The sequence below is a fragment of the Physella acuta genome, unplaced genomic scaffold, assembly GCF_028476545.2.
Source record: "Physella acuta isolate Inbredline_101_S28 unplaced genomic scaffold, ASM2847654v3 ptg001651l, whole genome shotgun sequence".
In the NCBI taxonomy this organism is placed as follows: Eukaryota; Metazoa; Mollusca; class Gastropoda; family Physidae; genus Physella; species Physella acuta.
In genome coordinates, this window is record NW_026733165.1 from 28,921 (window position 1) to 56,697 (window position 27,777).

A 27,777-nucleotide genomic window follows, 5' to 3' on the forward strand; every position below is an offset into this window, starting at 1 on the left:
CCCTATCTAAAGTGCGAGTTATCTCCCGGTATGACCAGCGACAATATGGCTCTCGTCATGAAGACAGACAGAAATAATCATTGCCACAAGGATGTTCGAGAGGAACTCACTGCGGAAGTCATCATGTCACTACACCAGGCTCTTGATGAACGCTAAGTTCCTAATGTAAATTAAGCTATCACATACTAAGCTCCTGATATAGGCTATATTAAGCTCCAGTGTACATAAACTTCTGCCGTACATTAAGTTCTTGCCTTTATTTAATCTAACTTTTGATAGGAGATATCTATATTTGCGGAGGGTCAATATATTAGGAATCATATTCTTGGGAGCTAGTTTTTAGGGTGGGGGAGGGGGATATAACAGGGTAGTTTATCCAGGGGACATTATGTTACCCGCGCATTATTACTTAAGAATAGTATCAATTTTCAAATTAGAAAAAAAAATGCATTGTGTTATTGTTTTACCCTCTTCACTTATCGTAACATGCCCCACACTGATGACGCCTCTGCTAATATGCACTATAGTAAATATACTCTAAACGCCGGCATAGGCTATATAGTGCTAATAAGGGTGTCTCTCAAGTGTATTTTAAGGTCGACTCGAACAGGCAAAATCCGCAATAGCTTATTGAAGTTAACACCATTTCCGACTCTATGGATCAACAGAAAGCGCTGGTTTTCTATAGATACTGGGTTGTTGTTGTTTTTTTTTAAATATTACCTCCGGAATTTAGGAGTCACTCACAAAGGGCAGTGTTTCTTTCAGACTTTTTTTCTCGGGAGGAGGGGCACTTGAAAATTTTGGGAGGGGGCGGGGCGGACACTATATATTTTCTATATAAATTCTACTTCGTTCGGGGGTTGTAGGTTAGAAATGCCTGAAAGAAACAACGAAGGGAGGACTTACAAGTCTTTACCATGTGACAAGTGTAAAGTGCGCAGTATTTTTTCTAGACTATTTTCTCCGGGGGGGGGGGGGATATGATATTTTCGGTGGGGTGGACTTTATTTTCCGAGAGGGGGCGGACACTGGTAAAAGTATATGTTTTCTATATAAATTCCTTCCAGAAATTATGAAAGTGGGGAGTTCAGATTTTTAATGACGTGTATCAAAAATGATGGGGGGGGGGGGGGGAGGGGAGGGGGGGGGGGGGAATCATGTGTCGTCATTCATTAGTTATTTTGAGAATTTAGTTTGATCGACCTGGATCGGTTATTTTTTCAATTATTTTATTTCAATAACACAAAAGGAAAGATGTGTTCTTTTTCTTTCATTCGGTGTACGTCGGTGGGTTGCTCGTGATTTTCTAGTTTAACTAGCTTGACAACATTGTGCTTGTCTGTAGGAGTTTGCAATACTTCATGGCACAATCAAAAGACCTAACAATTTTTGAGAACATTTTCTGAAGCTTATTTAATTACTTTTGATAAAGGCATTGAAAACAATGCGCTTGCTGCTAACTTTGGTTGTCTTTTACTAGAAGTTACATAATTTTACTGAGAAAATGATTTAAAACTAAATAGAGCAATAGACCCTAAAATTAATTTGTCGGCTAAAGAAAAGAAAAAAATGATAATGACTAAAAATGCCAATCTAGCCTTTCGTGATGCAACAAAAAGTAACTAATAACACCTCTGATTCCTTTGTTTTGCCAGTAAAGATTTCCTGTTATTCATTTAGTTTTTACTTTCTCGTATATACGTAGTATAGAGAAAGTATTGTAATCGTGCAAAAAAAAAAAAATCGAGATTTTTACAAATCTCGACGTTTTACACCTCACTGATACGGAAAAACATAATTTTGCAATCTTGTCCGTATGTCTGTGTGTGTGTGTGTCTGTCTGTCTGTCCGTGTGTAAACACGATAACTTGAGTACCGTTACAGCTAGGTTGATGAAATTTCATATATAAGTATTTTATCAAAATCGTAGATCCGTATCAACATTTGAGCGATTTCCGATAACCGGAAGTGGTACTTTTCCTACTTTGAATTTTTCAAAAGCCTATAACTTGAGTACTATTTCAGATAGATAAATGAAATTTCACATGTAAGTAAAAGATCTAATTCTCTACCTTCTGTTAAATTTTGAGTAATTTCCGTTGACTGGAAGTAGTAATTTACGCTACTTCCGATTTCTCAAAAAACTAATGTAAATTTTTAAAGTACTAATAATATTGCGCACTATTATACGCGTTTTTATTCGGCGTTTGCTTGGTGCGCAATGTTTTTTTTATGAGATTCTATTCTATTTTTAAAAGTTTAAGTATTTAAAATGGATTAAAAATCATAACTATATCCCCAGTTACCATCCCCTGTTGTTTTATATAAGAATATTCGAGAAAGTTTAGGGGAGATCACTACCGGTTTATTTTCTGTCATGTTTTTACTGATTGTTACTAAAGACTTTTCCAACCTGAGCATTTTACACTTGCCCTGAGCAGTTCTTGCTTTATAATGCCGGGGATTTGTATGTAATGCCTATGAAAAGTATAAAACAACGCCGATATCTCATACCTTGCCTGAAAACGAAATGGATTGTATACATTGCCAAGGTATTCTATAGTATGCCGGATTTTCATACCTTGCCGGTAACATAATGTATATGATAAAAAATAGTGGGGTCGACCGTAGAAGTGAAGTTTTAAGTCAGTTTTTGTGTTTTGTCGCTGTTCGATGTAATATTTTGTTTAGGGTCGCTACGCCTCTCCCCGGTCGACATCATATGATGTTATAATCTTGTTTTTTAGGTTTAGACTAGTTTTAGAATTAGTTTTTCCTGATCCGGTAAATCAATAGTTATGATCAATAGTTATAATCTTGTCTTTATCTATAGAATTTAGTTTTTGCTAAATTGCCCCCTCCCATTTCCGATATTTTTTTACGCGTATTTAATTTTGTACAGATTTTATTGGTTTATTACAAATTTTTTTTTTCAAATCTTAAATAGCTTTTGCTTCCTGAAGACGGACTGGGTAAGATCTAAAATGCACTTCAGTCCCACACGGATAGTTGACTTTTCAGTTCGCCAGGACAAAAAAAAACACTTGCCACATAACTATCATAACATTGAAATAACTGTCGGCAAAGATTGGTGAACACTTTCAGTTTTATATTAAAAAAAGTCAACCTGCATTGAATTAGCGACAGGCTGAGCTTATAACCATTGAATGGTAGGGTGTCACACTCACACTTTAACTTGGTATTTTCTGACACACCCTTAGAGTTTCTTCCAGGCATCTCCGGGGGGGGGGGGGGGGGGAAACGAAATGGAATTTATATAGAAAATATAATATACTTTACCTGTGTCCGAAGTCGGTCATTATGTTGGACTATATGAAATTTAGTAGAACTGTCGATCAACAATAAATTAAACATACATTTGGAAACATACAAATATTAAATATAGATCTATTAATTTTAAATTAATATTTTATCAATTTTAAAGACAATGCTAGTTCGCGTTAATGCTACAAATACCTTAACAACCTTTACCGTTTTCTGGGGTCTTAAACCCAGTGTTTCTTCCAAACTTTTTTCTTCGGGGGTGGGGGGGGGGGGGGGGGGGAAGCTGAAATTAAATTTTCGGGGGGAGGGTGACGGACACTGGTAAAAGTATATGTTTTCAATTCTTTTTTGTTCGGGGGGGGAGAAGACATTCTTCGCCTCCTCCCGACTCCCCCCCCCCCCCCCCCCCCAGAAGAGATGCCTAGAAGGAACTCTGCTTAAACCTATTGAAAGCGGCCAATGGCTCGTTAGAACCTGAGGACGTTAACAATAACAAAGCCTGCAGTGGAGAAAATGGGAGTTGACGAGTTGCGCTCTGAGGTTCACCAGAGGACAAGCTGACTACTGCTGCTCTCGAGGGTTCAAGCGAGGGCGGAAGATGTTACGAGGTATTAACGGTATCGGACAGTTAGGCTTTCCCCGTGCGAACCGCAAAATATTACAGGCGTAACTATTGGTTCTCTCCCCCCCCCCCCCCTTCAATGCTCTTTTAGTTCTCAGCGTAATACATGCGGGTAACATTCAACAATAAAGTTAACGAGTTTGCAATAAAAATTTATTTTATTGAGAGCAAAACTGATGAAAAAATTAAAATAGCGTAAGTTTCTATTTAAAGTAGATTTAGTAGGTTTAATTTAGTATAACAGAAACACATTGTTTACTCAAAATCTTCTGTATATTATGTAACTTACATTATTTTTTGTAAATAAAAATAACGGCTTTGTAAGTATTCCACATCAGTTACTAATAAATACGTTTTAAAACATTATACGGCTATACGGATAATGAGTTCTATGACTATGTCACACCATGATTTCTCCAAATTATTGATTAATTTTATTCATTAATTAATTTAGCTAATGTATCTAAAAATGGAAAAAAAAAGCCGACATCCAACGTCATTATTTCATATTAGAACATACTTAACGAAAATGGCGCGTATTCTTTTTATGAAAAATAAAAGGCCTTTACACACGATGATGAGGCGAGCAGAATTTCCAAATTATTATAAAATTGCTTTTTTTCGTAGAATCTAAGTGAAAATGAGAAGAAAAAATAAAATAAATAACACATTACGTTGAAAATCTCATGCATGCATACGCAAAACAATATTAATTTTATTAAGATTCAAAAATGATATAAGCATTATAAGTATAGGCCTTACTTCGTCGGGGGATATTTGATTGTTTATAAATAGATCTAGAATTGTTGTTATCCTAATCTAGATAAATTTTACAGGCCAAACATTTATGAAGTTTTATTCCAAAGTATTAAACTTTTAAAAATATTTTTAATGTCAATGGTGTAATATTTTTAACATCATCATACAGATCTACTTTAAACTCTAACCGATAGATTGTCAAATAGATTCTATATTTGCACTGGAATAGTTTAATTAGATTCGCTATTAATACAATTAATACAAAATAATTTTTGGTAGACTAATTAAAATCATACTGCGACACATGACTAGACGGTTTTAGATCTATTCTAATATCTAGATTTACTAGACATCTCGACTAAATCTATTGCTAGAAAAAAATGTATCTTTAAAACGTTAGATTAGAAAGTATTTTAAATGTATAAATATTTTATTGAGCCTGTTAAAGCTACTGCGCTTTAAAAAAATTATATAACACTTCATTTAAAATATCCGCTTTTTGCTCTTCTCTTTTGTGATCGTATCGATCAAAGCCACCAATCATCTAAAGGACCTGCGGCAGCTATCGTTATGCGCTGCTGTTGCATCCGCAAGTCGGCCTAAGCTCGGTCTTGGAGAGCTGCGAGCCCTCCCTAGCCTCAGAAAATTTTATTACGATCCCATCATGCAGCACTCGGGATCATGTGAATTACGATTCCGGGGGCTCACCTAATATTTTGGAGCCGCCGACCAATCGCTGCAGCTATTTAAGGACACGTGACAGATTTTCCCTTGAAATAATTTATTCCCGTTGTCCGTGAAATTTCGGAAGCACCTCTGTCAAACCAGAAACTTTCATCAACAGCCGCCATGTTTGTTGGTTGTGAACGGATGAATTTGGGAAAATTTTGTGTTTTAGTTCTTATCTAAAATTAACATTTGATAAAAGGCACCGGTAAGGTTGTTCCTTTAGTGTTTGTCTAAAGTTTTAAATGGTTAAAAGGTGACTTTTGTGGTTTTAAAATAAAATAATTGTGATTCATCGAAATTGTCACTGCCGCGGCGCTTTGTGGCATCGGCTGGTGATTGGATCGGAGGTCGACGTGAAGTCGGCGGTGTCCGTCATCATGTTGCAAAAATAAATTTCTTACTTCTTCATTGATTGCATATATTGTAATTATGGTTGACAGTGTTTATTTGGACTTTATTTCGACCAAACGTGTAACTCAATAATGCTATGGGTGAAACGATATTATACGGTTATTGAAATCTTTTTAGTGCTGTGTTGATGTAAACATGGCCGACGACCAAAATGGCCCTCCGGCCAACAAGAAACCCAGAATAGGATCGCCTTCACTCAACACCCCAAGTGATAACAATGGTAAGCATTTTTAAAAATTCATATTTTTTAATCCATCTAATATATTAGTTGTGCATCTTTTCACCAATGTAACAAATTAGGGAGATCTAGATACTAGATTTACAGTTCTCAAATGAAAACTCTGCACTGATAAGACTTGAAAACATTAGCAAAGTTTGGAAATTATTTTTTAGTTCGGCAGTTATCCAGACCCTTGATGTAGAATCACGATTACATTTCATTAATAGTTGCAGACTTGGAAGTGAAATGAAGAATGAAAAATGCTTGCAGAGATTTGTAAATGCCTTAACTTTATTGAAACAAACTTGAAATAAAGCTTCACTTCTTAGAAGTTAGCTAGAGTTACCAAAGTGCTGAAATGCTTCTGATCTAGAATCCAGGATTCTAGATCTATCCTCCCAGCTACACTAACACTTTATAGATAATTTGAAATCTTGCTCTTACATTTTGTTTTTTGCTAACAATAATATAGATTCTAGGTTCAAAACAGTTTGTCCATTTCTACCAATGTGATTTTTCAAAATACTAAGGCCTAGATCTAGATATTTTTGAGTTGGGTCATACAAATAATTTTTTAGACAGCAGCTATTTCTCAACATGTTATAAAATGTAATGCTATAATAACAATAGTACTACATTAATGAATACACTCAAATATTTTCATATAGTCCTACTCATTCAGACATAAACACTTTGATTGGTACTTATTTCATTCAGTGCATATCAAGCTTTGTTATACTACCCTCTGAACACTTAACATAGGAAGATAAAAGTGATGATATTCAGAATTCTGTAGATGGTATTGCACCACTTGAATTTAAAATTAAGCCCTTTTAATAGGAATATTTTATGATTAAAAAAATGTGCATATCACCCTAATTGTATCAACAGTAGAAACAAACTCTTAAATCCACTTATGTTTGGGCAAAGCAAAGACATAAATACACATTATTAACATACAGGAGTACTTATTTATTTCAGTGTGTTTATACTTTTTTTTTCAGAATTCAATTTCAATCTCAACTTCAACAGTCTAGTCAACGAACTTCCAGATGACCTCGATGTACTACAGGGAACATCAAATGATGTTCAACAATCTCAAAGTAGCCAAGACACAGGCATGGGGGGCTCTCTGTCTCAGCTGCTATCGAGATCAACTCCCAATTCCCAGGCCTCCATGGCAATGTCACTCAACAGTGTTGGAGGTGTTCAGGCGAACAGGGGGCCTGGAATGGGTGGGATGATGAATATGGGAATGAGCAAAAATTCTATGACTAATAATTTAGTCCCTACCTTGGCTAATGCTAACAAAGTTGCCACTTCATCACATATAGGAATGAATGATCTGGTCAGCAGTGCATCGTTTACTATTGGTACCAATGCTGTTATGATGGGTGGTGTAACTAACACTATGAGTATGAAACCAATGGGAACACAACAGATGATTGGTAGTGTTGGTAGTTTAAACATGGGTCAGCAAATGCAAAATCAAATGATGAATGGACCTTCCAGTTTTTCATCGAACATGGGACAAATGCGAAACATGCCAAGTAATGTTAATCCCTCAGCATCTATACCAATGTCACAAACAGGAATGATGTCAAATCCAGGAATGCAAACCATGCAAGGACACCAGGGTCTTCCTGGTCATCCAAACATGAATATGGCTCAGAATCCAGGACAGATGGTTAGGGTAAGTTTTTTTTTTTTTGCAGCTGAGAAATTATTTTTTATTACATTCTTGGACTAGGGTACATTTCAATACTTACATGCATTTGAGAAATGTTTTTTTTCCGTTTGATTTTTTTTAAAAAGCAATGTGTTTTGTATCTAGTTTTAAATTTACAAACCTATATATTCTACTACTCATTTTCTTATGTGCTTGCATTGTTTTGGTATAATTGCAAATTAGATATGAATATACCTTCCCATTTCTAATCTTTACTTTTTAGTCCGCAAACCTTTTTGACTACTAGAGTCACCAGATAGACTAATTGTATTTGCTCTCTTTGAAAAAAAAGTGTTTTTTTTTTAAAAAAAAAAATAGCATATAAACAGATTTTCACATTTAGATCTAATATCCAGTTTAATATCCATACTTATACATTGCTTATTTGTGGTACTGTTTTAAATTTTATAGCCTGGTCAACCTACTGGAAGCGGAACAGCAGGTCCCCGACAGACATCTGCTGATCCTGATAAAAGTAAACTTATTCAACAACAGTTGGTTCTTTTGTTGCATGCTCATAAATGTCAAAGACGTGAGCAGGCAAATGGGGATCAAGATTGCAAGTTACCTTATTGTCGCACAATGAAAAATGTACTCAATCATATGACTACTTGTAATAAAGGAAAATCCTGTGAAGGTAATTTTAGATTTTTAGTTATTCATTAATCACATGACTTTAAACATACTAAGTAAACTGTCTTTTGATTAACACCTGTTAATTTTTAAACTGAATAAATTGCTAAATATTTTGATTTTAATATATATATGGCTACAGGACATTACCCCCTCCCTCTCAAGTTAGAATCCTAACTCTAACTAAAATTTTATACCTATATACTACTTTAATCCTAACCTTAAGAAAAAGACCAAAACCTAAGCATCCACCTTAGCCTAAAACTTAACACAAAGCTAACGCTAGACATTGGTTTAAGCCCAACCCTTTCCGGGGGGGGGGGGGGGGGGTAATGTCCTACTGGGTGGGGGTGTAATTACTCCGGGGGGGTAATGCCCTGTTCTCATATGTATATATATTGCTTTTGGCCTCAAGCTATTTGACAATTTTTAAAATGTTTTTGTTTTAGTTGCTCATTGTGCGTCTTCTCGGCAAATAATTACTCACTGGAAAAACTGCACTCGTGCGGATTGTCCTGTATGCTTACCGCTAAAGATTGCAGATAAGCGTAACACTTCTGGTCAAAATGTTAATCAAAATTCACCAATGACTGCACCCAATTCTCAACCGTCTGGTGTTACTGATCAGGCAACAATGAAACGAGCTTTTGAATCATTAGGTCTTCAGTATAATCAACCAACAACTCATAATGCTCTCACTCATCCACATCAACAAATGAATACCATGCCCAATGATGGTAAGATGTTTTCTATTTTTATTGTTTACTATTTTGTAAATGTTAAATGCTAAAATAAAATATGGTGGATTAAGAAAATAAAACTAATAATAATAATCTTTTTCAGGCCAAATGAACAAACCTACTTTGCCAAATCAGCAAGTGCCAAAAGTTCTCCCAAATCAAACCCAGAGTAGTCATATGGGTAACCTGCTAAGTAACATGCCAGTTCCTCAGGTACCTCAACCAATACAGCCCCAGAGTGGAAGTCAGTTGGCAACTTCTACTGCTCAGGCTGCTGCCATGGGAAATGCACCTGATATTGTCAAGTCAATACCTCCTAGTAATAGAAAAGATTGGCATGCACAAGTCACACAAGATCTAAGAAATCATTTGGTTCATAAATTGTAAGTATCGTTAATTTCTACATTTCATTGTTTAAAATTGTCTCATCCTATTTTCTATTAATTAAATGCAGTTGTACCATAAGATACAAGTTACTTCGTTCAGTAACATTGCTAGTTTGTTTAATTGCTCATATCTTATAACAGTTTACTCCTTAAAAATTAATTGAAATGCTTTTCTTCTGTTACAACCCCTAAAATTGTTTTTGATAATTATTTTTGTAAGAAGTGTATTTGTAAATGACAATATACGATAATGCAATTAAATAAGTGGGTTTATATAGTGGATTAACCTTGAAAATTCGTAGACTTAAGCTTAAGTAAGATGTTAGTGTAGGTATGTGCTCAGTTTAGGGTGGAGGAGAAAGGCTGTCACTGCTTTTCTCTTTTGTATACTATACTTTTTTCACCATGCTTCCTTTTGCCACTGCTCCACATAGGCTGTTAAAATAAACCTGTCGAAAGATTGTTTTTTCCTCACTTTTATAATGTTTTAGAATTGAGTTAGGTGTCATTAAATAGCTCAGATGCACAATCATTTGCAACTTTTTAGGGGAGTTACATTTTCACAAACTGTTGTACCTGCTTATCCAGTTCTTGTCTATCAAAATATTTCCTTTTGGGTTTGATTGCATGGTATTTATTTCTTATAGGGTGCAAGCCATCTTTCCAACACCAGATCCAGCTGCATTAAGAGACAGCAGAATGAAAAATCTTGTTGCTTATGCAAGGAAAGTAGAAGGTGATATGTATGAAACTGCAAATAATAGGGTAAGCTGTTTATATTTTTATGAGTCATCAAGTTACTTATTTATACACAATAGGTTAATAATTTAGAAATTACCATAATATGGTGTAAGATGTAAAGTTGAAAATCACATGTTCTCAGGGGGAATATTACCATCTTTTGGCTGAGAAAATATACAAGATTCAGAAAGAGCTAGAAGAAAAGAGGATCCAGAGAATGCGAGGAGTACAGAATGCCCCAAATGCTGCTGTTCCTGGTATGCCAGGACAAATTAGACCTGGTCTACAAAGTAAGTAATTGTTTTATTATTAACATGATGCTCAGAATTTTAACACATTTAATTTATCTTGAAGTCACCTGCAGTCGTTTTTATGCTGTTTTGTATTTTTTGTTTAGATGGTCCCAACAACTCTCAGCTTACAAATAGCTTATTTAATGATATGAATAGTATGCAACAACCTCAACCACCAAACCAAGGAATGCCAATGCAAATGAAGTGGAACCAGAATATGCGATCTACACCACCTCCACTTGGCCAGGTTAGTTATATAAGGGTCTATTATTTTGTAATCATTAAAAATATTTGCCTTTTAACTCTTTAAAAGTTTGCATTCCAACTTTTGAACAAACTTTAATATCTACTTATTCCTATCAAATTATTAATATTTAGAATCCAGGTGTAACCACCTCAATTCCAATGACACAGAATGCTGCATTAGCTGAATCCCAGCAGCAATTTGATGCGCTGGTCAAAAGTCGTCAACCTCAAAATACAAATAGACTTTTAATAGCTGGTCCGCCTCCAGTGTCATCCACACACCCATCACCTCAACAGTTATTACACCAGCAGCTCAACTCACAGCAAGTTGTCCAGTCTCAGGTAATCTTTTTTATTCTATAAAATGCCGCTAATGATTATTTTAAAAAAATATTTTAAAATTTGTGTTAAATTATTTAGAAATTTTTAAAAATAGTCTTAGTCCTGGGAATAAAAAGCTGCAGTTCATACTCTTTTTCCTTTTTGTTCCCTAGACATGGGGTTCCACTGAAAGTTTTGTCACTGGCAATTTTCCTGGCAGTCCTGCCTCTACCAGGTGCTTCCCCACTGTATGTCTCCCTTGACTTTCCCTGCAGTTACTTTTCTTTAATGTACTTGATTTTGAGCATCTCTTTTCAAAGGTCCTCCAGGATTTTCTAGGTCGGCTCATTTTTCTTGTATCTTCTGGGTTCCAGTTGAACACTTGTTTTGTGGTGCTCCCCAGGGCATCTTCTGTCCATTTCCCTGGCTGGTTTAATTCAATGGGCTGCTAATTAAATACTTTGCCACAGATGAGTGTTGGAGATTTTTTTCACCGTCTTATTTTGAGGATACATTGCACTTTGTGATGTGAAGGACTGTAGCCTGTTGTTGGACTTGTAAACCTTAGGTGTCTGAGCCATATAGCAGTACTGTCTCAATTTTTGTGTTGTAAATTCTTACCTGGCTCTGGACGGACAGGGCTGTGGAATTTTATACTGGGAGGCACATTTTGCTGTTAGACTTACTATGTCTTCATCTGCTTCACATCTTTGTTGACTCTGCTTTCCAGATATGTTAATTTGTTTTTCTCGTAATTTCTCTGTTAAGCTGTTATTTCTTCTCAAATATTTACATACACACATTTATATTTCCAACAGCAATCCATTGTTCAAAATCACATGAACACATCCTTGGCTGATAATATAATGGGTGGAAACCAGCGGCTAGGTAATGTTCCATCTACTGTGGGCAGTGCTTTAGACAGTATTGGAACAAATAATGTACATGTTACAAGCTCGCAACAGAATCTTCTTGCACAGTTAGCAGGACCTGTTGCTTCCACGAACATGAACCAGTCACAACATATTTCCATAGCTCGGCCACCTCAACAAAATGGCCAAGTGTCATCAAAAGATATAAATGTAAGTATTTTGTATACAACATTCATTTTTTAATTTATATTACATAATGCTCAGTGTAATTTATCACCCAAAAGCTGCATTAATTTTAAAGCGGTTGAGTATGACAGATGAAATTGGTTGTTTATCCACAGAATGATCGTTCACAACTAACAGATGATATTAACAAACCCGATTCTGTGGTGAAAGATTCCAATTTATCAGAAAACAATCACAATCTTTCTAGTCTGTTATCAGCTGCATCTCCTTCAACCATGTCCCTAACTATAACTCCACCAATTTTACCACAAATCACTTCCTCGGCAACTGTGTCTTCCATGCTTAATTCAACAACGCCAAAGACCGAAGTAAAAACTGAACCTTCAGCAGATATTAAATCAGAAAATGACATTAAAGAAGAAAAAATGGAGGTTAAGTCTGAAGCTGATTGCAAACCAGACATTCAGTCAGTGAAAGATGAAAATGATACATCCAGTCCTAAGTTGGATAATATGGATGAAAATTCACAAGCAAGTGAAGACAAACCTCTCTCTGTTGGAGATTCATCAAACAATACATCTGCAGGAACTCCTAAACCAAGATGCAAAAAAGGTATTGGTTACTTTTGCATTTTGTTTTTACAAGTATTTGTTAAACCAATCCAAGAGCTTTTTAATAATGCATTGCTTGTAAAACCATGAATTGTGTGATATGGAAATACACATGCTGTTTGTAAGACAACAGTATTTTAATTTAAAAAAACAACACTTTTGTGAGGTTTTTGTCTTATGTGACAGTATTGTTGAATCCATTACACTTTATGCAAGTCAGCAGCTCAGTTACAAATTATAGCCCTTTGGACCTCCCTCGTCCACCCAGATCTAATGGGTACCTAACTCAAGGGAAATAAACAAGTTTATAGTGATTTGCTTCACTTAGAAACTTATGTCTTAGACAAGTACTCCTTTTCGAGTTGCTTTATTTTGCATTTTTATTATAAAAAATATGTAGTTGTGTAATACATTTGTAAATTGTTGTACACCTTCATCAGTATTTAACCCTGATGAGTTGCGACAAGCTCTAATGCCAACCTTGGAAAAATTAGTCAAGCAAGACCCAGAATCTCTACCTTTTAGGCAGCCTGTTGATCCAGTTATTCTACATATTCCAGTGAGTACTCTATTCTCAACAATTTTACTTCCATTAACAAAATATGTTTGAAAAGTGTGTGTGATCAATAATCAAATAATTCACTTCATAAAAATTCTATTTCATGTATTGTGCTTTTAATTTTTGGGAAATGAAAATGCTGATAATATTAATTTTAAATTGCTTCAGCCCTCGCTTTACAAAAGTAGTACAAAATACACAACCAGTTTTTTGGTCATAGCAATAAAAGATTTTAAAATAATTAAAACATTTTTTTAGAGTATCCAGGGCTGATGTCATTTAAAATAAAATATGGTTCAAATTCAGTAAGGGAATTTAAAAATAACAACTTTGGTTAACGATAACACTGGATGTTCTTTTTAAATGACAATTAGAAATAAAACTGAATGTTTCTTATTTTTATATGGTTATAAATGTTTTGCTTTTCACAGGACTACTTTGAAATTGTTAAAAAACCTATGGATTTATCAACCATCAGAAGAAAGTTAGATTCAGGGATGTATAAAGACCCATGGGAATATGTTGATGATGTATGGCTCATGTTTGATAATGCATGGCTTTATAACAGAAAAACGTCAAGGGTCTACAAATATGCATCCAAGGTATATATATTTTTATAAATACATCTGCCTTGAGTAATACATTTTCGTGTGATTTAAGATATAATAATTTCTTTTTTTTTTCTTTTCAGTTGTCTGAAGTGTTCGAAGCTGAAATAGATAGTGTAATGCAGTCATTAGGCTATTGTTGTGGCCGTAAATATGTATTCTGTCCACAAGTGTTATGTTGCTATGGCAAGCAGCTTTGTACAATCCCCAGAGACTCAATGTACTATAGTTACCAAAATAGGTAAATTACTTGTTAAGTGCTAAACATACATAAGAAATTAAGTTTTTATATACTTCTCCCTAAAAAGGGTCGATGCCCTATAAATTTACACACATATTCAACTTTTGATGTTAAATGACCGTTTTATTCTAGATATGTCTACTGTGAAAAATGTTTCAATGAAATCCAAACAGAGGAGGTGGAATTAACTGAAGATCCATCCCAACCAGCAGCGTAAGTTGTGAATGTTTATTTCAAAAAACCTAAGAGAAAATTAATATACCACATGATTTTTTGTTTTCAATTTTTAAGAGTGATAAGGCTGGGAATTATTTTTTTATATACCTGATTTTTTCAAATCAAAAAGTAATTTCCAGTTTACATTTGTTTTCATACAATTTTCTTTTAAAGTATAATACTTTTTTGGTTGAAATAATGCACTTTTTATTTTCATTTGTTAAATCAGTGGCAGCGTGACAATTTTTCATTATCTGCACTGCTTGACAGCTGATTAATAAAGTTTGAAAATTTGCATTAAAATGATTTTTTATTTTTTAAAACAGAGCATGTCTTATAGTACTTGAAAGTGTCCAGACTTGTATATATATATTTATTAATTAATAATTCATAGCTCTTTAATTAAGTAAGCCTAATAACATTTAGCTTAGTTAATATTTTGTACCCCAGAAAAAAGTGATTGAAACAATGTCTAGTTGATGTATGCTACTTGAGAGTGATATTCATAGTGATTTTTACCTGGAAAATTGTTGTCAGCAACCCAATGGACAGCAAACATTTGTTAATGGCTTTCAGTCATGTTCTTAATAGGTAGAAATATGTGTGCAACATAACTATCCTCACAAGTAATGTATTAGAGGTTTTTTAGTTGCAATTTCAATTGCAAATTTGGATATTTAAATTTGTTCCTACATCGCTCTTTGACTATTCAGTCACTTTTAGTGGGTTTAATCTATGCTTTAACTTTTGAGATTTGCATCCCTTGTTTTAGAACTGATGGAGACACGCTAACAAACTTCTTAAAAATGACGTGTCAGAGCACCAACAAAGAAAGGCGAGTTGTTTTTATGTTGAAAGCTGTTGTAATTATAAATAATTTAATTTATAGATGTAATAATTATTCTTTATGTAATTGTAGCTTACAATCTAAAGGTCATGTTCACTGTCACTTTTACTGCATCATAGTCAATGTTTTTTGTTTCTGTCTGATGGACACAACCCATAAATGAGTTTTAGACAGATCCATTGCTAACAGTTTGCTTTAAATTTAAAATAACGTGCTTAGATTTGACAAAGGTGATTAAAAGTGGTTTGGATATTCTGACCTTTCTTGCTATGTTCTTTTATTATCCTTAATGCTCACTAATCCCAATGAAGGGGCAAGTTTGTCTTACTTTTCAGTGCATCCAGAGGACAGAATTGATCATACCTCTTTATCTTCTACAGGAAAATGCGAAAAGACGTTTTTTCTCTTTACAGGAAAATCCGTAAGGACCAATTTGAGAAAGTGAAAAATGACCAGTTAGACTATGAGCCGTAAGTAATTGTGGAACTATTGGTGTCTAAATTTAAGGTATTGGTAGTACATATTCAAATACTAAAGTTGAACTACTTAATTGTTGATTGCTTTACTTAAATAAATAACTTCTTTTCGGTCCATAATTTAACTAATAAATATTTTACAGATTTGTTGACTGTTTGGAGTGTGGTAGGAGGTGGCACCAGATATGTGCATTATGGTTTGAATCAATATGGCGAGAAGGGTATGTTTAAATTATCTGTGAATATTTGTTTTGTACAAAATACTATCGAGTTTATAACTGATATTCTGCTAGGAGTGTCCTGAAAATATTTTTTTTCTCTATGTAATCAAATTATTAAAGTTTAAAAAAAATTCTTTATTCATTTGAATATTATTTTTTGTAGATGGACGTGTGATGCGTGTCACAAAGCTAAAGGAACTAAACGTAAAGAAAATAAATTTACTGCAAAAAGTAAGTACTACCCCAACACTTATAAGTATGGTTTTCCTTTGAATTCTTCATAATTAAAATCTTTTAACTAAATTTTTTTCAGAATTGCCAACTACAAAATTGGGTACATATCTTGAGAATAGGATTAACAACTTTTTAAGGAAAAAGGACACTCAAGCTGGAGAAGTAACTATTCGTGTTCTTTCAAGTTATGACAAAGTAACAGAAGTGAAGCCATTAATGAAAAAGAGGTATGGGTAGTCTTTAGCTAAAGTTACATGTTTTTGTAAAAGCAGTTGTTTTTGTATGTGTTTACCAATTTACAATGGTTTTTTTTTGTGAACAGGTTTGGGGATGAAATTCCAGAATCATATCCATATCGCGCCAAAGCTATGTTCGCTTTTGAAGAAATTGATGGAGTAGATGTATGTTTCTTTGGAATGCATGTACAAGAATATGGATCATCATGTCCTATGCCAAATACCAGGTTTGTGAATGTGATATTTTTTTATCCAGATTGGTAAAATTGTCAGATTTAGCTAGAAGATTTAAAACAGTTTATTTCAATTTTCAAAAATCAAAATATCTTTTTCAGACGAGTTTACATCTCTTACCTGGATAGTGTTCATTTCTTCCGGCCACGACACCTTAGAACAGCTGTTTATCATGAACTGTTGATTGGTTACCTTGACTATGCTAAACAATTAGGATATACAACAGCACATATTTGGGCTTGTCCACCCAGTGAAGGAGATGATTACATTTTTCATTGTCACCCTCCAGAGCAAAAAATACCAAAGCCTAAAAGATTGCAAGACTGGTATAAGAAAATGTTGGATAAGGCAATCATTGATCGTGTTGTTGTTGATTACAAGGTAAGTTTTATTGACTTATTTTATATATATCTATATATTTTAAAGAAATATTTGACCACATTTAAACAGCTAAGAAACAAAACTCTTCACGGGGTACCTCAATCTCAGGAATACAAAAGTAGGAGGGAAATTTTTAATGACCTCAGTGAATTCATGAACTTTGTCAGAATCTGATTTTCTCATAGCCTATACTTATGTTATAAAGTGTTATTGTTGGAGGTGCCGTTGTGGCTATCCAGAAGGTTTTGGGTTTTGAACCTATTAAAATTACAGTGCTTTTTTTAAAATTTGTTGAAATGGCATTATTGATTAAAAACATTTTAGGCTTTGGGTAGGGATTAGTGTTGGGGTAGGGCTAGGAACAGTCTAAGAATATAATAATTAATTTTTATCTGAGCAAATATCAAGAATTTTAACTTTATGAATGAAATAAGTAATTTTTGACTTGTAGATCCACATTTATGTAGAAGTGCTTTAGCATTTTCTCAGACCATTTCTTCCAACTGTAGAGAAAAAGATCCTGTTGAGGAATAAACACACGGCTTATTATCTCTCAACCGTCAGAATATATATATATATATATATATATATATATATATAGATAACCTCAACAGGATGGGAGAATATAAGCACTTATTTCCTCAACCATAGGCCGAAATAACACTACGATCATTGTTTACCTCTGCTTTTATATAGTTAGGCCTAGAGATGAGAACTAACAGTTGTTTTACTATTTCTGTTTAACCCTGTATTTTAATAATCTGTAATGGTTACATTAGGATATAGATCGAAATAAAGTAAAACTTAGGGAATGTGAATTAAATAGAAAAAATATACTCTTAGAAGCTCAGTTTTGCATCCTACTGTAATTTTTATGCCTGGTAGAAGGTTGTCACTTGACCTACTTTTTTTTACCGTCATCATGGTAATGATGGCTGCCCGACACTGATTCGGTTTTTTTTTAACAATGTTTCATGGTCATTTCAGAAATTTATACTTAGAATCGTTCTTTTTGCTTGCTATTCAACAATACCAGTCTAGCTTTAACAATGGATGATTAGTGTTTGATGCTTACTTGCCATTTGTAAAAAAAAATTGTGTAATCCCTGAGAATATCGAGCAGAACATAATAAAAGTAAGAAAACCGTGAATTGCATTATTTAATATTGTTCTAAACATACTGAAAATATATTCTAAACTATAGAAAAATTACAACTTGCTTTCTATTAAACTAATGTCATTAACGTTTTAAAAATTATGCAGGGAAAAATAAAAGCTTTAAAAAATAACTTGATCAAGACAACAGCTAGCCAAGCCCGCCCATTTTGCCCGCCGTGTATTTGAATGGGAAGAAATCTAGCAGACGACATATTTCTTCTGAACGACAGTGAACGATTAATTGTGTCACAAAAACACTCCTTAAAAAATTAACCCACTGTATCACTGAAAAATCAGTCTTATCTTCGTAGCCATTTAAAAACAAACGCGTTTTTTCACAAATCATTTTCTAGGCTACCGATCAAATCGGATAAATAAAATTGGTATCAAATTAAAGGTAAATAAGTCTAGTTTTTAATTTTTAAAGTCATCAAGACAAATTAATGAAGTTTAAAATCTTAGGCGACACCCTACTAGTAGTGATCATCTGTACTATTGCTAAAATTGTAAATCAACTCTAACACCAATTCATCATATTTACCATTTTTTCCTGTCTCCTAGCTATAACCTCTGCCTGTTGAAAAATAAGGCCTCTCATTTGGTAATTGTATTCTCTTTCTGAGCACATGACGTTACCATCTCCATCTTCTATACCTGATGACTACTTTTAATGGTTGGATGAGTGTTCTTAACTCCTTGAGACCATATTTGGAAAGATTTTTAATATTTGGCACAAGCTTCCAATTTCATTGCTATTACGTTTGTAGTTTTCCAAACTTACAGAGACATACTTTTCAGTATACTAATGCTGATTTCCATATATAGCACACTAAAGGGCTGTCTTCTTCTAAAGAGTCCATGCCTACCACAGGTTAATAATGCAAGTCTTTGTATTGTTAATTTTGATGCTGAGCTATTTTAGAGTGTCTCCAGAGGTACACATTGGTACATCTGAGAAGTACAACATTGCCATAATCTAGACTCATCAATCAGCCCATTTGTTAAAATGACGAAAGCAGACTGCTTTGCATTCTTTAGTGTTTAAAAAGTTGCGTTTTTCCAAGTGCTTTTTTTTTTAAATTTTAACCCTGAAATGCCACCTTTGAAGGAACAAAATTCTTAAACATTCAAGATAATGGTTAATCATTTAGATAATGGACCATTTTAGTAACATCTCAAAAACATCTACATTTTCCTTTGTCTACATACATTTTTTGTGTGGCCTTGACTTGTGTTATAATCTTGGTAATTCTTTCTAGATTGTTTAAAATGAATTGTGTAAAATTGATATTATTTTATAGGGTAAAGAAGGGCACTAAGAGCCACACTTTTTAGCACCTGTACATTTTTAAAGATTTTTTACTAATCCAAATATTTTCTAATATTGAAATTGATATAAAATTATTTGAACATATCTTACACAATATAAAAATATAATAAAGGCTATTAAATTTACTTTAAATTGGTTGAATTTAGCATTTATAGCCATACCCCCAAAATCAGCATTTGGGGCAAATGTAGCCAGGCCACAGGGCATTAAGTATTATCTCCTAGTTTAGTTTAACTCCACAATAAAATAATTAATTTCTAACCCCAAACTAGTTAATGCTGTGTACACTCATTAAATTAAATGATACCAGTTATTACTAGGCCCCATTGGACCCCTCCACAATAAATACAATTGCAGGTCTACATAGGGCCTACAGTCAAGTAGTTTACATTAGGCATATTAGTATATGATATCTGGTGTGTAGCTGTCCAGAGTTAAAATTCTTGGATGTAAATGGGGAGGTACTAGCTATTCTGCCTTGATACTTTCCCCACATAAGCCATGTGTGCTATACATTACATAACATGACATGGAGGTGAGAAATATTGAGGGGAGAGCATTGGTACTGATTTCCCCTTTGTTCTCCTTACTGGACCCTAAGGGCCATACATTACATAAGAGATGCTATCTCTGGTTGGCTGAGATCTAAGGACTAAGTCCATGTTACCTACAAAGAGATGAAGTTTTATGGTGGATTAGATACAGGTGGTGGCTGGATATCATGGGGGTGAGAAATTGTGAGGGGAGAGCAGTGGTATTAATGTGTCTGATCACTTCCCTGCTGGACCATGGTGGTAATAAATTACATAACATACCACCTTGGATTGGCTGCAATCTAAGAATAGTTATCCCTGTTACTTACAAAGAGATTAGAAGTTTTATGGTTGGTTAGAAACAGGTGGGGGCTGAGTCAGTTGTATTGCCCCTTAGGGGTAATAAGTATGTGTACCATTTTAAAATTACCTGGCTAACATCAGATGTCTGAATTTTTGCTTTTTAGGTTAGAATTGTATTTCTATAACTTAGACACAAGTGTGTTTAACAATTAATACATTTTGTGTTAACTATTCCTATACCTGTGTCAAATTTAGTGGTCTAAAAAATGAGACACTTGCACAGAGGGCATCAAAAGCCACATAACAATATCTGTTATAACTTTTCTGAACTTTTGCAAACCCAACTTATCTAGTAATTCGAACTCAAATCTTAAACATTAAAATTTTAAATTTTTTAAAACCATATGGCCTAGTTATGCCATGGTTATGTACATTTTTAGTAACAAAATTTATATGTACATTTTCAGTAACAAAATGTAAATCTAATTGTTTTTGGCTTTTTTGTTTTAAATTTTCAGTTACCAAAAATACTAAAAACTCATGAGATCTTAAAGTCCAACAAAAACAAAATAGATTTTTTAACCATATTTATTTTAATAACATTGTAACATTATTTTTATAAATATTTAATTGACCTTCAAATAATTTTGAGACTTATTGATTGGGTTCATAAATAAAATATGTTCAGGAGAGAAAATTAGATAAAAATTGCTCTTTTCTATTTTAGTATAATAGAACTTTTTAAAGTCAGTTTTACTAAGCCATAATGAGGCTAATTCAAAACCATTTTATGTTGTCACATTTCTGCTATAAACAATGTAAACATAATTTAACAAAGGAAAGATTGTATACTTTGTCATTGGAAAAAGTGGAAAATGTTAAAATACGAGGGAATTTAGTTCTTCTTAAATCTTGTTATTCCTGGGTAGAGCATTCTCAAATTACAGATTGGAAAATGTTCACTCATAAAGCCTAGGTAAAAGTTGCTACCAACTTCCTTTTACATTTAGTTTTCTTCTTCATTTCTATGTATTTATTACATGTGCATTTTTCTTTAGGACATCTTTAAAGATGCCATTGATAGCGGTTTAAGCACAGCTAAAGATATGGCTTACTTTGAAGGAGACTTTTGGCCAAATGTAATTGAAGATAGTATAAAAGAACTGGATCAAGAAGAAGAAGAGAAAAGAAAGAGAGAAGAAGCAGAGGCAGCTGAAGCAGAAGCTCAAGAAGCTCAAGTTGAAGAGACGAATGATATGGTACATAAATATATAATCTTTTTCAAAGCCTCTTTTTTTAATTTTAAAAAGTATATAAAATATATAAAGTATGATATTTAAATGCTAATATAATAATAAACTGCTTCATATAATTAATGTGCTAGCTTTTTGCTTGAATTCAAAATTACAACAGTGTCAAACAAATATACAGGATGTCTCTGGAAAAAAGAAAGGCGAAAAGAAAGGCCAAAGAAGCAAAAAAGCAAACAAGAGTAAGGGTGGAGCTAGGAAAAACAATCGTAAAACAAATCTACCACAGGGTACAAATGATTTGACAGCTAAGCTCTACAACCATATGGAGAAACATAAAGAGGTAAACATATTTGTTGCTCGCTTAATATTTAAAGAAAAAAATTGGTTACTTTTCTGTAGATTGGCCAACCAAAAGGGGTTTAAAAGTTAAAGATTATTTTTATTCTCCTTTCAAGTACTTTTTTTGTGTCAACACTTTTTAGTATTCCATGTACCTCTTGTGTGTTTCAGGTATTTTTTGTGATTCGCTTGCACAACCAGCAAATAGCTGCTTCACTACCACCAATCACAGAGCCAGATCCAGCTATGAGTTGTGATTTGATGGACGGTCGTGATGCTTTTCTTACCACTGCAAGAGAAAAGCATTATGAATTTTCCTCCCTAAGAAGAGCTAAACTCTCATCTGTAGCTCTTTTGTACGAGTTACACAATCAAGGAAAAGATGCTTTTGTCTATACTTGTAACAGTTGTAAAGCAGCTGTTGAGACTCGCTACCACTGTAATACTTGTGATGTAAGTACATTTGAATTTATTTACCCTTGAATACTGCAGCAGAGTTTAATGAATATTAAAATCATTGTAAAAGTTAGGTTCCCTTTCAAACCTGATGGTTAATGGGACAAGTGAAGTAGAGTTCACCTTGATAGCTTATGAACAATAGAGAGTAGCTCCAAAGATCAGTGGGTTCATGTACAATAGCTAGAAATCTTATTCACTCCTTTCTTCAATGTTTTCTTTCTTGGGTTTGGACAGTGTTTTTTGCTCCTTGTCCAAACTTGGGAGTCATGTTTATTCTGCTTTCTTTATTCAACTTTTAAAAATACAGAATAACCCATGAAAAAATGTAGCAAATTGTCAAGTTATTGTATTCATGAAAATATGATAGATCGGCCATCATCACACAAACACACCACTAGACATGTGTAAATAATTAACTCTGCAATTTTACATTTTCAGGATTTTGATCTTTGTATTCCCTGCTACAAGAAAGAAAGCCATAATCATGAAATGACAAAACTTGGTTTGGGACTTGATGAAATCGCAAGTACAGATAAAGAAGAAAATCCCCAAGAATCTCGTAGAAAATCAATCCAGCGGTGCATCACTTCTTTGGTGCATGCCTGTCAGTGCAAGAATGCAAATTGCCGTATCAATTCTTGTATCAAAATGAAACGTGTTGTTTCCCATACTATGAGTTGCAGACGCAAAACAAACAATGGTTGTCCAATTTGTAAGCAGCTGATAGCTCTGTGCTGTTATCATGCCAAACACTGTACTGAAGCCAAGTGTCCTGTGCCATTCTGTCCACAACTCAAGCACAAACTACGCCAGAAACAACTTCTCACTAATCTTCACCAGGCACAAATGCTTAGGCGAAGAGTTGCTATAATGACAGGAAATACAAATACCAGCTCTAGCAATGGACCACCCAGTGTGCTACCGCAAGATACTTCACCCCAACCATCTGCATCAACATCCTACCCTGGAGGAAGTGTTGGAAAAGCACCTGGCGGCCCTCCAAGAGCTGCCATAATTGCTGCCCAAGAAGCTCAAGTTCAAGCAGAAGCACAGAGGCAAAGTTCTGCTGTAACCGGAATAAGTTCTATTGGTAAACCTTCCATGCAACAGCCTGTAAGACCCCAACCTCCTCCAATTGTGCCTAATGTAGGTGGCAAACCAATCAGTGTTGCTCAGAGACAGGCATGGCCTCCACCTTACCAGCAACCACAGGTGAGGCCAGGTCTAAATCCTGGTGTTAGACCTACTGGCATGCCTCTTCCACAGCCACAGCTGCCACCTCAACAAGCTGCTGTTCCGACCATGGTACCCAGTGGAGCTAACGCAGCACCCGGCCCAGCTGGTGCAGGGGTTGGTGGATCTATTACACCAGCTGTTCATAACATGTTACAAGCTTTTAAGAACCAAAACTTTTCCCAAGCTGAATGGGTGGCAGTATTAAAAAAGAATCCTCAACTGATGGCCCAAGTCCTTAAACTCAAAAACCAAAAAGTTCAACAACAACAACAGCAGCAGCAGCAACAACAACAGCAGCAGCAGCAGCAACAACAAACCCAACAAATGCATGGTATGCCTAACATGGGTCAACCTATGCCACAACAAGTTACTGGCCAGATGCAACAACAGCAGCAGCAAATGCGCACTCAAATGAATCTAATGCAACAACAGCAGTATCGTCATCAACTACAACAACAACAACAGCAACAAACATCTCAAATTAATCAGTTTGCTCAGCCTCAGCAACCATTTGTTCAACGACCTAGAATGAGCTTCCAACAATCATTTCAAAATGACACAGGACACATGCATCAGTTCCAGCAACAACACATGATGCATCACCAAGCCCAACTGAAGCAGCAGATGGCTGGTGGGCAACCCATGAGTCCTCAGTACATGCTGTCTCAGCAAGCAAATCCTTCACCCCAACAAATGCTCCAGCAAGTACGCTCCCCTCCTGCCAGTGCTGCTGGTCTCCCACAAACAGTTCTTTCCTCTCCTCAGTCATCAGCTTCTGCCTCCCCAAGGTTACCCAACTCTTCTCCTCGCCCTCATCATCAGTCCCCTCATCACAATATGGTCAATAACCAGTCACCTCTTCATGGAATGGGTGTTGGGCAGGATACCTCACAAATGACCAATGATCATGTTATGCTTTCTTCTTTACAAACTCATAATTCCATGTCACAGATGACAAGTTCAGATGTGAATATGGGGCAACAAGACAATGAGGTGGCACCACTTACACCTCAGGACCAATTAGCTCATTATGTGAACCAAATTTAGTGCTTTTTCTCCCTTATTTTAGTGTGAATATCCATCAGTTAACTTATCAAAAGAACATTTTTGTATTTGTTTCATGTACAAAAAAATGATCTTTTCTTTGAACAAATGTGATCGATGTTGTTTCCATTCAGAGTTGTTTTATATTTTTTACAAAAAAATCATCAATTATGTATTTGTTGGCTGACATTAGTGTTGCTGTAAATTTTATGAGATCAGAAAGTTTAAAAAAAAACCAACTTGATTTGAAATTTAAAACCATTTTGTTTGTAAATACATAAATTTCTATGTACAGTTATGACTTAGAAACATACCATTATTACATATGCTAATTTATGCCCTCCTTTTTTTTAAAAACTTCATTTTACTTTTTTTGTCATAAAAACATTGCTAACAGCTATTTGAAACAGATCTTACCAAATATTGTAAACTTTACAGAGATGGGTTTTTCTGTGATTATTCATACGGAGTATAAAAACATTGTTTGATGCAGTAATTGTTAGCCCTCGGCTGGCCTGAGCTTGAACGTTTGCATGGCTACAGGTGGCACTTACATAATATCTGGTGAAGTTCCTTCATAAGTGTTTCAAAATGTATTTAAAAACATTGTACATTTTTGTATAATTCTAGAACTACAGAAGTATTTCTTCAGATTTCTACACACTGCCATTAAATTTTTATCACTTCAGTTTGCTACACTATTTTACTTTTCAATGTAAAATGAAATAAACCAGTGATTGGTTAGAAAATAGATTTCTTTTATAGTTTGTAAATATGGGTGTAAAAAAGTGTTTGAAACTTGCTGGACACAGTATTCTAAACAGTGTTCACTTTGCAAGCTTCCTCATTACTTAATAACTTGTCATAGTATAAATTTCCACTCAGGCATCAAATATATACATTTTTGACAAACTGGATTGTTGTGATGTTAAATTATAGTTTTACTCCCCCATTCAACTGTAATTTAGACAAAGCAACACTGGTATAGACAGCAATGACCACAATATGGAGGTAATTGTATTTGTATATGAAGAAAGGAGCCATTTTGACATAACTATTTTCTATGCAAAATCTATTTCCTAACATTGGTAAAATGTGAGTACAAAATGCTTGTACAATAATGATCTCTTTGTAAATTATTTTCAAATTTCCTAGTATTTGTTGACTTGGTAATTTTAAACACGTAATGCTTCATTTTAATTTCTATATTTACAAGGTATTTTTTAAAATTCAGTTTTTTAGGTACATGTGAAGATTTTCATAACTTGCTTCTAATAATTAGCTTACTCCATTCAGAAGCTGACTGAAATGTGGTAACATAACTTTGTAGTTGAAACTTGTGCTGGGCTGTCTAAACATATCAAATATTCAGAGCAAAAGCTAGAAGCAAGCTGTTCAAATTTTTAACTAATTATTTTCAATACAACGATTATTTTTTTCAAAAATAATTACAACAGCAAAATATCCTTTAAACATGTCTCTAATCGAGGTTTAGTTCCTGGTTCATCATCTTTTGTATGTGTACTGGAATATTCCATATTTTTAACTGAAGGAGATTTTGTCAGAAAAATGAATTAACAACTTCAAAAACTTGAGTTTGCTGTTCGTAATCTTAACACCTATATTTAAAATGCAGCAATGTTTCGTGCCTTACTCTGCTTAGAAGTTAAACAAACTTAAGATGGTTGTAGAAAAAAAATGAGTTTTTTTTTGGTTTTCTTTTTTCAATCTGCTCATAGTTTCTTCCAAACTTAAATAGTTAATCACACTACTTTTGTAGTGTAGTAGCGTAATTACTTAAACGTGTAGCCATTGCCCACCAAACATAACTTATTCTGTTGTAATCACTGTGAGTTGTGAATGTATGCTCTTTTGTAATCTTCATTTTTGTTAACCATTGAATCTTGATTAGGCGACTAGTCATTGTTTAGACAGTTTTGTCTCTTCAGTTTGTTCCTTTTGTTGTTAGAAAGTTTAACTTTTTGCATCAGTTATTACAAGCAAGCTGGATCTGCTTCAGTTTATACCTGTTGAAGGCATGTGCAATGATAATTTGATTTTAAGCATAATACACTCTGCTCTTTTCAATATATCATTTCCAGCAAAACAGTCTGCATTCTATCTTTCAGTGAGATCACTGTAGTCCAACAGTAAATACATCTGTACATAGTGACATTTCTTGTTTCCTCCTGCCAGCCGAGGGAGGGAGAGAATTGTTTGTTTTTGTGAATGAATGACACCATGTAGTATTTATTACTGCTAGCTCCATAATTCATTTTATCAATGTGTGACTTTGGTGTCAAAAGTGTAAAGAATGTTCATAATTTTTTATACCAATAAAACAGCATTTTTCAAACTAGGCTGGGTGGTTTGTAAAGTGTGAAAGTGGAACTGTACAGATTGTGTGAAAGTTTTTTTTGTATGCTTGTTGACGACTGCCTGGCAATGATTCATATTCTTACTGCGATACCAGAGTTGATTCTTTATTTCATTTATGCTGTATATAATAAACCTTGTCAGAACATTTTCTCCCAGTGGAGTTGTCATATTATTTTTTTATTTGGAAATGTGTTCTTTGTGCATGTGTAGTGTAAGTTTCTACCATGGCTTAGTTTGGCAATAGCTTTCCATGAATAAGATTAGTAACTTTTCTTTATTTGGTATTATACCCATTTGGTTGACAATCATTACAAAGCTCCAATCATGTATCCCTTAATTGGATTGGTTTAGTGATCCCCAACATAGAAAAGTGATCTTAGTGTATTGGCTTACTTGACAGTCCTCGTTGCTCCGTATGGAACATAGGGCCTCCACCTTTTTCTTCCATTTCGTCCGATCCCCAGCTATTAATTTTGCAATCTCCCAAGACATCCCTGTTGGCTTCATTTCTTCAAGAAAGAAGACTCCGCCTCCAGGTCTGTCTTGGGCACCCTCTCTTCTGCTTCTCCTGGGAGTTCCACTCAAGCGACAGGCGTGTCACATTTTGGTGAGCCCTTTGCCGTGTGTCCCACCCAGCGCCACTTCCTCCTTATTTGCACTGTCATAGACTCCTGCCTTGCAATCATAGTGTATTTGTTGCATA

At 34.5% G+C, this 27,777-nt stretch overlaps 1 protein-coding gene across 5 annotated transcripts; it reads left to right on the forward strand.

The window, feature by feature from the left end:
* The first annotated feature begins 5,502 nt into the window (after positions 1 to 5,502).
* LOC131929573 (histone acetyltransferase p300) lies at positions 5,503 to 27,226 on the forward strand. Of its 5 annotated transcripts, XM_059285842.1 has the most exons (27): positions 5,504 to 5,603; positions 5,927 to 6,029; positions 7,034 to 7,722; positions 8,170 to 8,395; positions 8,841 to 9,128; positions 9,235 to 9,514; positions 10,165 to 10,282; positions 10,401 to 10,548; positions 10,656 to 10,798; positions 10,930 to 11,139; positions 11,937 to 12,200; positions 12,332 to 12,788; positions 13,228 to 13,346; positions 13,778 to 13,948; positions 14,038 to 14,195; positions 14,328 to 14,408; positions 15,184 to 15,246; positions 15,639 to 15,728; positions 15,878 to 15,955; positions 16,119 to 16,186; positions 16,269 to 16,416; positions 16,512 to 16,652; positions 16,761 to 17,040; positions 21,423 to 21,623; positions 21,778 to 21,957; positions 22,128 to 22,409; positions 22,854 to 27,226. In XM_059285842.1, the coding sequence occupies exons 2-27, from the start codon at positions 5,945 to 5,947 to the stop codon at positions 24,696 to 24,698; spliced, it is 6,813 nt and encodes a 2,270-aa protein (XP_059141825.1). In that variant the 5' UTR covers positions 5,504 to 5,603; positions 5,927 to 5,944; the 3' UTR covers positions 24,699 to 27,226. The 5 variants fall into 5 exon arrangements, with proteins under 5 accessions (XP_059141824.1, XP_059141825.1, XP_059141827.1 ...); XM_059285841.1 differs by having other exon boundaries at positions 5,503 to 6,029; XM_059285844.1 differs by having other exon boundaries at positions 5,504 to 6,029; positions 21,796 to 21,957.
* The last annotated feature ends 551 nt before the right edge of the window (positions 27,227 to 27,777 follow it).

Excerpts from the sequence above, each read along its gene's own strand:
- LOC131929573 (XM_059285841.1), top strand. The coding sequence starts at position 5,945 with ATGGCCGACGACCAAAATGGCCCTCCGGCCAACAAGAAACCCAGAATA. Across the intron at positions 14,409-15,183 it reads GATCCATCCCAACCAGCAGC|AACTGATGGAGACACGCTAA; the intron begins GTAAGTTGTGAA and ends CCCTTGTTTTAG. Across the intron at positions 15,956-16,118 it reads GAATCAATATGGCGAGAAGG|ATGGACGTGTGATGCGTGTC; the intron begins GTATGTTTAAAT and ends TATTTTTTGTAG.